The 11,587-nt window shown below is 34.6% G+C and overlaps 1 protein-coding gene across 1 annotated transcript in view; it reads left to right on the forward strand.

The window, feature by feature from the left end:
- Positions 1–11,587, forward strand: part of CCDC172 (coiled-coil domain containing 172) — a 61,539-nt gene that overhangs the window by 37,878 nt on the left and 12,074 nt on the right. Inside the window, exons 6-7 of the mRNA XM_007126147.1 lie at positions 2,419–2,520; positions 3,123–3,225. Of these exons, the coding sequence (XP_007126209.1) occupies positions 2,419–2,520; positions 3,123–3,225 (205 nt within the window). The remainder of the gene's footprint in view (positions 1–2,418; positions 2,521–3,122; positions 3,226–11,587) is intronic.

Genomic DNA, 11,587 nt, shown 5'->3' on the forward strand with positions numbered 1-11,587 from the left:
GCAAGATTAAATTAGCCTTAGACTTAAGGCTCTTCTGGACACACTCTTTTAAAACAAATCTTAAAAGCAAGGTTTGGACCTATTCATGTTACCTAACTGCCTGCTAAATAACAAGCATCAACATGCTTTAAGGGAAGAGATCAAAATTCAAACATTCAAGAAAATAGTGAACACAATGTCTAATATCCAATAAAAAATCACTATACATGTGAAAAAGCCAATTGTAACTCATAGCAAGGAGGAAATTAGGTCAATAGAAACATCTCTAGAAATCATAGAGATAATGCAATTAGCAGAGAAAGACTTTTTAAATTGTTCTTATAAATATACTCAAGACCATGAATATAATGAAGAGATAAATAAAAGATAAAAAAATAATCAAAGATTCAGAAAAATCATTTGACAAGATCCAACACCCTTTCATGGTTTTAAAAAAAATTCAATACAGTAGACATAGAAGGGACCATTCTCAACCTGATAAAGGGTATCTATGAAAAACCCGTGGCGAATGCTATTAATGATGAAAGAATGAAAATTCCTCACCTAGGATTGGGAAAATACAAAGATATCCACTCCTACTACTTCTATTCAACATTTTGCTAGAGATTTTAGCCTGGGCAATCAGGCAAGAAAAAGAAATAAAAGATATCTAGACTGGAAAGGAAGAAGTAAAACTATCTCTATTTGAAGATAACATGATCTTGTGTATAGAAATCCTAAGGAATCCACCAGAAAACTATTTGAGCTAATAAGTTCAGCAAGGTTGCAGGATATTAGATCAATATATACAAATCAATTATATTTCTATATACTAACAATGAACAATTTGTAAGTTAAAGAACATTCAATTTACAATCAAAAAGAGTAAAATACTTAGGAATACATTTAACAAAAGTTCAAGACTACAAAAAACATTGTTGAAGGAAATTAAAGAAGACCTAAATAAATGGAAAGTCATCCCAAGTTGATGGATTGGAAGATCTAATATTGTTAAGATGGCAATACTCCCAAATGTGATCTACAGATTCAATACAACCCCTATCAAATATTCTAGCTGGCTTTTTGCAATCTGACCCTAAAATTCATAGAAATGCAAAGGACCAATAATAGCCAAAGCAAACTTGAAAAATAACAGAGTTGGAAGACTCACACTTCCTGATTTCAAACTTAGAACAAAGCTGCTGTAATCAAGACAGTGAGGTGCTGGTATGAGTATGGGCATATAGATCAAGGGGATATAATTGAGAATCCAAAAATAAACCCATACATTTATGGTCAATTGATTTTTACATGTATGCCAAGACAATTCATTTGCAAAAGAATAGTCTTTTTAAATAAAGGTGCTAGGATAACTGGATATCCCCATGTAAAAGAATTGAATGTGAACCTCTACCTTATACTGTACACAAAAACTAAATCAAAACAGATCAAAGACCTAAATGTAAGAGCTAAAAATATAAAACTCTTAGAATAAAACACAGTTGTAAATCTTCAAAACTTAGGATTAGAAAATGGTTTTCTAGGTATTCACAAGCAACAAAAGAATAGATAAATTGGACTTCATCAAAATTAAAACTCGAGTTTCAAAGGACACTATCAAAAAAGTGAAAAGACAGCCCACAGAATTGTGGAAAATATTGGCAAATCATGTATCTAATAAGGGACTAGCATCCAGAATGTATAAAGAACTCTTACAACTAAACAATAAAAAGAAAAATAACCCAGTTTTTTTAATGGACAAAGTATTTACAAAGGCATTTATCCAAAAAAGGCATACAAATGGCCACATGAAAGATGTTCAAAATAATTAGGAAAATGCAAATCAAAACCACAATGAGATGCCACTAGCCTGGCTATAATAAAGGAGTATATAAGAGTGTTGGATAGGCTGTGGAGAAATTGGAAACCTTATACATTGCTGGTAGAAATGTACAATTATACAACTACTTTTGGTAAACAGTTTGACAGTTTCTCAAAATGTTACACCTAGAGTTACCCTATGACCCACAGTTCCACTCCCTGGTATTTCAAGATAATTGAAACCATATGTCTACATAAGAACTTGTGCATGAATGTTCATAGCAGCATTGTTCATGGTAACCAAAAAGTGAGTAGAGTTTTCTAATTTCATTGGGAAGCTTGTTTTACTTAGTAATATGACACTATTTTGAATTCTGTTTCAGCAGTCTAACCCTCAACTAACTTGTTCTTTTGTATCCAGTTGTTGCTTAAATAATCCTGGTCAGTTTATTAAGAAACAGTTCCTACGTGGCCAAGGGAGGCTGTTGGGACTTAAAATTGACCATATACTGCTTAAATTTTTACTACACAAGAAAAAGTTAATCATTCCTGACATACATAAGGCAAAATTTAAAATAGTTAAAATATGTTTTTTGGTTTTTGTCTATTTGTTTCTAGAAATGAAGTCAGTGGAACATGATAGTGGCCAGTTAAATGAACTTCAAAAACAAAAGAGTGAATTGATACAAGAATTGTTTACTTTGCAGAGAGAGCTTAAAGGTATTACCTTTATGAGTTAGTTTATTTTGCTGATGAATATTGTTATATTATCTACTATAAGGTGGTATTATTCTTTCAAAATGTATTCACCTATTGGGATATAGTGCTGCTATTGATGTAAAAAAGGAATAGGTAAAGCACTGAATTGATCAGTGTTAGATCTGGTATTTTTTTTGTGGTATGCGGGCCTCCCTCTGTTGTGGCCTCTCCCGTTGCGGAGCACAGGCTCCGGACGCGCAGGCTCAGCAGCCATGGCTCACGGGCCCAGCCGCTCCGCGGCATGTGGGATCTTCCCAGACCGGGGCGCGAACCCGGTTCCCCTGCATCGGCAGGCGGACTCGCAACCACTGCGCCACCAGGGAAGCCCCAGATCTGGTATTTTTAATGTCACAAATTTTGTTAAGATCTTTTTTGTGTGTGCCTTTAATTGCTACATTAGAAATGTATGAAATAGCATACATCTGTGCTAGTAGAAAAATAAAAATCGCTAGTACATATATTTTACATGAAGTACCAAAATTGAGGATTGTTCTTATGAATGAATAAAGATAACCTTTATGTTTAATTTTTTAAAGATTGTAAGAATTTTCTTAATTGTTTAGGTTTTGAAGATAAAAAAAAAGAAGCCGTTTGTACTACCAAGTACCTAGAGGCAGAAAAAATAAAAATCAGTGAAAAGCCTCAAAATGATGCTGAATGCTTAAAGTAAGAATTGCCTATTCTACTTTGGTATAAAATGTGATAATTTTCCAAGTTGTCAAGTAGATTTCAGCATAAAACTAAATGCACAGTTGTTTTTGTTTTAAAAGTTCGTTTAAGAAACTATTTCCTTCTATGTGTATTCTGAAACATACTAATAAGCAAACACTTTACTGGCTAGAAAGTGCTACACATAAGTTTCACGATGCATCAGGTTGATAAGGTTGAAATCAATTTTATCTTTTCATATACCTCATGGTCTCAGAGTTATTCATATCCTAACAGATTAAGATATAGTATTGTTTCCACAACTCTCTTTTTTATTATCCCTAACTTTCTGGAGTGAAGTGATTGAAGTTATTTTTTGTCCTTCTAGATTTCAGGGGGAAAAAACACAGTGTACTATTTTACTTGAAATCTGTCATTCTGGTTTTGGGCCTAAGGATTGAAAATGTATTTTCTGTATGGAATATTTAGATTTTTTTAATGCATTTGGATAATGAAAGAATGGCTGAGGTTTGAAATGACATAATTATATACCAAGGGAGGACGCCCCCCCAGTTTATTAATTTCACTGTTATTTATTAATAATTCAGTGTTATATTTGCTGGCTTAATTTTAAAGAACTTCCTATACTTTCTACATTTAATGTGAGAAACAGAAACCTTATTACCAAATCTACGAAGAGGCAAATGAAGACTTCTTTCACATAAATCATATAGGAAATAAGTCTACTAGAGCTGAACAAATGCTTCATATTAGCAGTGTATTGCCTTAGGCCATAATTTTAGTAGATTGTGAGAAAATATCTGCAATTTAATTTTATGTTAAGTTTTATAAGCATGAAATATCAATCTCTTGGGTGATATGTTTGATGCAGAATGAGTTTCTGTAATGACAGTCTGCTCATTGATTTTTTTACCCTTTTAAAAATGGTAATGCCCACTGATATCATTATAGTTAGTAGTAAAGGGGCTTCCAATATGAACTCCAGTTTTGTTTATAACTCAGTCATAATAATTTGCCCTGGATTAAAATTAAACACACAAAGTCTGTTAGAGAGAGCTTTTCCTTCACAGATGGTGACAAAGGAAATTTGGATAGAAAGAAACATCAATCAATATACCTAGTCCATTCTTTCTTTGCATTTTAGCAGTTATTGAATGAAATGCCAATATTTATCAATTCTCACTTTAAATTCTTTAATATGTGTGGCTTAGTTTCCCTTCTGGTATGTTCCATAAAAGTTATTTCAAGAGTGAAGAGCAGAGTCAAAATACTAAGTGTAAAGATTTTAGAAAAGAGGGCCATCAGTCTTATAGTTAGCGCAATAACAAGGAGCTAATGATGGCAAGAAATGATATGACATTTACTGAACATCATTAAGGCCAAAATTAAGTTGGTTTTATCCCTAAATTTTGGAATAGAATAATCTTTTTCATCTGTGTGTTCAAATGTATACTGAATTCTATAGTAATTGCCTTTATCTTAAAATTTCAGGTTTAACTACTCTTGGTATAGATGCTATTTTTATAGCAGGGTTTCTCAGCCTTGGGTCAGGATATTCTTTTTGTGGGAGAACTGTCCTATGCAGTGTAAGATGTTTATTAGCATTCCTGGCCTCTACCAACTAGATGGCAGTAGCGCCACCCACCCCCAGTTGTGACAAACCAAAAATGACTCCAGATATTGCTGAATGTCCCCTGGGCAGAGACGGGTGGGCAAAATTGTCCCCAATTCAGAACCAGTTTAATTTTAAAGTTATTATAATTGTTCTTCTACTTTTATTAAACTTTAACCAGTAAGAAAGCAATTACTGGTTACAAAAAGTTACAAAAAATTAATTACAAAAAATTAATACTTCATCTCTATGAACTTATTGTTTCTACTTTTTGTAATTAGAAAATTTTGATGCATATTTTATTCTGTCTATATTATTGAAATTCTTTTGTAATGATTATGTTTTTATAAACTTAATCTGCCATGTCCAGGTTGCTTGTTGGACTCTAACTTAATGCCATCATTAATGGAGAGAACTAGTACTTTATTTATTTATTTTTTTAACATCTTTACTGGAGTATAATTGCTTTACGATGGTGTGTTAGTTTCTGCTGTATAACAAGGTGAATCAGCTGTACGTATACATGTATCCCCATATCTCCCTCTTGCGTCTCCCTCCCACCCTCCCTATCCCACCCCTCTAGGTGGTCACAGAGCATGGAGCTGATTTCCCTGTGCTATGCGGCTGCTTCCCACTAGCTAGCTATTTTACATTTGAGAGCCAGTACTTTATATTCAAAACAGTTTAATGGTCTCTGCTTTAGGTAATCTTCCCTTATTTATAAATTACAAGATGTTCGTTTATTTAAAAGATTCTAATGTGAAGAGTGTGGGCTCATTAATTAACACATGTTAAAGCAACTAACTTATAGAATATTGCTATGATTAATACCTAAACCAGAGGTTGTGTTAATTTCTAAGAAGCGTCCCTGAGGGTTGTATAACAGACCAAGCTAGTTTTTTCCCATAGTCCAGGGAGGACAGAAATGTTAAATCTCAGGGTCTCGAGAGGCAGTAAGCATAGAGGTTAAGATTACAAACACCTTTGAATCCCAGCTCTGCTATTTACTAGGTCAGTGACCTTGGACAAGCAATTTAACTTGTCTATGCCTCATTCTCTACATCTATAAAATGAGGTTAATAATGGCCCTACCTCACAAGACTATAGCAAAAATTAAATGTCTTAATATATATAAAGCCCTTACAACAGTGCTTGGTACACAGTAAATGCTCTATAATTATTAGACATAATTATACTTGTATAATTACTTATGATTTCATTTTTATTTCATACTATCCATGTGAATTTCATGCCTTTCAGGCTTCTTTCTCATTTTTTTCTCCTGCCTGTCCTTTAAGTGCAGAGGCTCCCTAAAGGTTAGTCATTGATTGTTTTCTTACTTCGTACTCTCCATGGGCTATCTCATCTGGTCTAAAGTTTTAGTTATCATCCATAGATAATTTCCAAATCTTTGTCACTAATCCCTCCTTCCTAAGCTCCAGTTCTGAATTCCCAAGAAATTAATATAAACATATAAATAGATCTGAAGTGATGCTGCCCTGATTAAACAAACAAAAACATAATCTGTGCTATCTCCCTGCATTTCTATCACATACTCTATTCTACTAGCACATCAGAATACTATTTGTGGAATTCCAAATATGCCACAGGACTTCACACCTCTGTATCTTTCTCTTTTTTCTCTATTAGTTAAAAATCTGATTTAGTCTTCAAGGCCTAGCTCACATGTCATTTTTCCTGAGTAAACCCAAAATGTAGCAGGCATGTTTGATGTGTTCAGAAACCTCATCATTCTCACCCTAGCCCCGTCCATCACCAAGTTTTGTTGCTTTTACCTCCCAAATACTTCTTGAATCCTGCCACTTCTCTCTCCATGGCTACCCATCCTCGTTCCAGCCACTACTCTCTCTCACCTGGATCACAGTAACAATCTCTCTCTGCTTTCCTGTCATCCACTCTGGCAACCTTCATTGCATTATAAATTGAATCATGTCAGCCCCCTTATTAAAATCATCAATGGCTTCATAATGAACATAATAAAACCTAAAGTCCATGACTCGTCACAATATGGTATATGACCACCTCCCTGATGTTATTTTCAACCATGGTCCCCTTCTACTCTGCTCCCTCAAGCACTCCGAGCTTTCTTCCACCTAAGACCTTTATCTATGCCTTTCTTTCTCCTCAAGTTATCTGTTTGCCCCTTGCCTGCTTGTCTCCTACCTGGTGGGACATGCCCTATCCTTTAGATCTCAGTTGAAATATTTCCTCAGAGAAGGATCCCTGTGATCTAAATTTTATAACCTGTTGTTTTTCCTAATAACACACTGTATTTTTTCCTTGATAGCACAGATTCCATTTTGTAATTACATATTTATGTGCTTTATTTTATTTATGTCTATCTCATCATGTGCTCAGTAAGGGGAAAGATCTTGTCTACTTTGTTTACTATTGTATACTCATGGTCTAATACCTTGGTACAGAGGTTGGCATATAGTAGATATTGAATAAATAAATGAAGGAATAAATGAACGTAATAAATTATGAAAGCGTTCCTCTACTGTTCCTTTCTCTGTGTTCATAGAGAATATGTTTATAATTCTGTTATATCATTGATCATATTCTATGATATTTATGTGTATCAATCTCTCCCACTTAACTGGGAACTCCCTCTAGTACTTCTTCATTTTTCTATCAGTGTCTGAATCTAACATAGTCCAGGGCACTTAGTGTTTAATAAATATTTGTTCCAGTGATTGAGTCTACATATTTTATTTTTTACTACAAACAACATAAAAGTTCCTCATCTATTTTCAGTGTTATTTGCAAAGACATGGTATATATTAACCCCTGAGATAGCCCCATGGAATTCTTCTTTCCACTCCTGGTTTTTTTCTTCCATGAAGAAAAAGCTTTACTGGTTTAACCCTCCTTGGCGTCCCCCCCACCCCCACCGAGAACTCCTTCTTTCTTATTCTAAGGTGGAGAGGAGTGATTCAGTCTGATTGGTGAGTTTGGAAGGATAAACCGAAGCCCAGCTTTCTTTTCCTTATCTCTGGAGTACGGCCTGCCCAGAGTGTATGTTCCACTCTGCTCCTCTATCCCTTAAGTTTTACAGTGATAGGACTCCATGAAAGAAAGCTTGTTGCATCCAATTCTGTCTCTAATGGTGTGAGTTATGTTAGTCTAATTCTGGGGTTCAGTATTAGTAAGTCCTTTGCATGCAGATATAAGCCACATTCTCCAGTCTCTGCTATATTAGTAGCAAACTTGACATCTTGACCTTCCTTCTGCCTTCCTTATTTCTCAGATGGGCAGAATTCAGGTAGGCAAGAATAGCATTATATACTGGACCACTTCAAACTCCCAACACCTATTAGTTTTCATTATTACTCAACACCAGGGTCACCAAAATACAGTTCTTCATCATGACTTTTTATTTACTGCAATAGTAACATACCACACAACTTGAAACATTTCAGGCATTTTTTTTACCTACAACACTTCTTCTTAGAATGGTTTTACACTTTTTATAACCAATGTTTATGCTTGTTTAATACAGCAGGAAGTTTGTTTCAGAAATGAAGCTACTAAGTCAACAGCATGGGATTTTCTTTCTGAACATTTGAAGATAGAGTGGTTTTGTGAACAGCATGTTTGCAATGGAAACAGCACAAAAGTTAATATACACCTGCTACTGAGAGACTCTAAATGCATTTATATGAAGTAGTAAATCAGTGCTGTTGCCTCTTCAGTGAAAAGGTCATCCAGTTAAGTTGGTCATAGAGGTCACATTGATGGTCCTTAGATTTATAAGAAGGTATAAGCACATGATGATGTTAAAATACTTCTAACCTCTCTAAAAGATACACAGAAAAATATGTGTATTTACATACGTATGTATTTTTTATTTTACCAAATATGTATAGATACTTTTAAATTATGAGAGTAGGCTATGTTGATTAAATTAAAAACTCAAACATTACAAAAATGTAAAACATCAGTCTCCTCTCTCATTGTCTTTCTCCAGAAACCCTCGGCGTAACCAGTGTTAAAAGTTTGGCATATATCCTTTCAGAGTTTGCAAGCACACATACACCTGTGCATATGCATGCACGTGTGTGTTTAGCAAAAAGATAGGATCACTTGTACTGGTCTGTAGTTTGCTTTATTACTTAGAAAATACAGACATTTCGCATTAATACGTACTAATCCACTTTATTCTTTTTAATGCCAGTGTATGGAGATGCCATATTTTGTAACCTTCCTCCCACTGATGGATGTATGAGTTCTTAAATATTCATAATTAGAAACACTTTTATAAATGGATCCTTAAATACTTGTGGGAGTGTTTGTGTAACATTATTTAGGATAATCATCATTTAGCAGAGTAATAAGAATTGTTATCCAGTCTATATTGAGAAAATAATGCACATTTACTTTGCAATACTCTGTGTTATCAACAGGAATGAACTCAAAGTGGACAAGTGTAACAAGATCTCAGTTCTAAAGCTTCTGGAAAATACTAGTCAAAAATTATGTGTATGTAACCAACCCATATCATCCCTCTCTTTTTTTTAAACATAAGATGTGAAAATCCCCATTTAATTCCAGGATCATTCTTAGCTATGTATTTTGTTGAATATTTCTGTTGACTCTCCATCTTTTCTGGTAAAACTTCATCATTTATTCACTAACAGAAGTGCCTCTACAGCATTGATTATGTAGCCTTCAAGCTAATAGAGATCCCCTGTTTTGTGAATTCTCGGCACACACTGTAGTTATTAAAGCTTCTAAGTAAATACAAGGGAAATTTTTATGATAGAAATCAGTTGATTATTTTAAATGTTATATTCTGATATAAATGTGTCTATTTGCAAAGGTACCAAACATTGAAGTAATTTTGCTTATTATATGAGCCATATATAATATTAATCATTTCCAAAATTCATTTGTATCTTTGATATCATTATGCAGATTTTTTTTTCATTTTCATATGTTTACCCTTACAAACAACCCCTTTTGGTGTGGGGATGAGGAAGGTAATAGAAAATATGTGGTAAAAGGAGATGCCACCCAACCCAGGATTTGGAGTAATAGAGATGCTGGTAGGACCCCCCTCTCTTTTACCTCCTTCTCAGTAGATCTCTCAAGTTCAGCCTTACACACCTGTGAAAGTTCCTACCTGTCTGCTGGTGGCCTGGACTGAAGGCAGGCCTAATTAGAAAATTGAAATTCTGCTTTCACACAATCAACTTTCAAACCCACTCTCAGAAATAAATTGGGTATGAAAGAGAATGAAATATATATCTTTAAAAAGGAGTATTTTGTGTTTAAATGGCACTGAAATAATTTTCATATGAATTACTATAGAGAAATAATATTTTAAAAGTCAAGCCATGAAAAAAGTGAAAAGTAGGAAGGACTGCTTATTAAACCTTTAGTGTGATTAAGGAAACCAAAAAGGATAAGATTAATAGACTTAACACATAAGATTTTAAATTCCATGTGTAGGGCTTCCCTGGTGGCGCAGCGGTTGCGCGTCCGCCTGCCGATGCAGGGGAACTGGGTTCGCGCCCCGGTCTGGGAGGATCCCACATGCCGCGGAGCGGCTGGGCCCGTGAGCCATGGCCGCTGAGCCTGCGCGTCCGGAGCCTGTCCTCCGCAACGGGAGAGGCCGCAGCAGAGGGAGGCCCGCATACCACAAAAAAACAAAAAAAATTAAAAAAAATAAAATAAAATAAAATAAAATTCCATGTGTCAAAAATGTCATCAACATTGAATGATAATCTGGGTGAAATCTATAGTACTTATGACAAAGGATAACAGTTTATCAAACAATTAACTGATAAAAAAATCAGTAAGAAGACACTAAAAATCAATAGTTTTTCATTCATGTGTTCATCCAGCAAGCATGTATTAAACACTTGCTTTGTTCCATACACTATGCAAGTTACTAGAGATACCAAGATGAATAAGACAAGGTAATTCAGTTATACTGCTTATCAATTAGGTACAGATTAAAACTACTGAATATCAATTTTCTATCAGATTTTGAAAGACATACTTAAATGACCATAATCAAAATTGGCAACAGTGTGGTGCAGAGATAATTCATCCATTGCTGTGGCAGTATACACTGCATATATTTGGAATGTAATTTGATGAATGTAAATTATTGTAAGCATCTTTAAAATGTTTATGCCATTTAGTGCAATAATTCCACTTATGAGCTCTATCCCAAGGGAATAATTCCAAGTACAGAGGAAGCTTTGTGTACAAAGGTGTTCACAGAAATGTTATTTATAGTAGAAAAAAAATAGGAACAACTTAAATGCTGTACTCTAAATGAATGGTTAAATTAACTGTGGTATATCCACTTGGACTACTATATATTTATCTTAAATGGTATTAATTGGCACGTGTAATTAACTGGGGGAAATGTATATGATAGCATTACGCAAAAGAAAAAAACTAAGAGGCAAGATTACATAATCACTGTCACATAGAAGCAAAAGACCTAGACAAAGTATACCTAAATTTTAATAGCATTGAGTTTGTGTAGTAGGACTTTGGGTGAAAATTGTCCTTCTTTCTAATTAAATAGTACTTGTTTACATTTCTATAGCTAAAAAGAGTGTTCTTTTAGTTAAGGCTTTTCTATGGCACTTAGAGGTAACAAAAAACTGAAATGGTGCAGGATGTCATAAAAATACATGGCACAGGGCTTCCCTGGTGGCGCAGTGGTTGAGAGTCCGCCTGCCGATGCAGGGGACACGGGTTCGC

Source organism: Physeter macrocephalus, chromosome 20 (genome assembly GCF_002837175.3).
Source record: "Physeter macrocephalus isolate SW-GA chromosome 20, ASM283717v5, whole genome shotgun sequence".
In the NCBI taxonomy this organism is placed as follows: Eukaryota; Metazoa; Chordata; class Mammalia; order Artiodactyla; family Physeteridae; genus Physeter; species Physeter macrocephalus.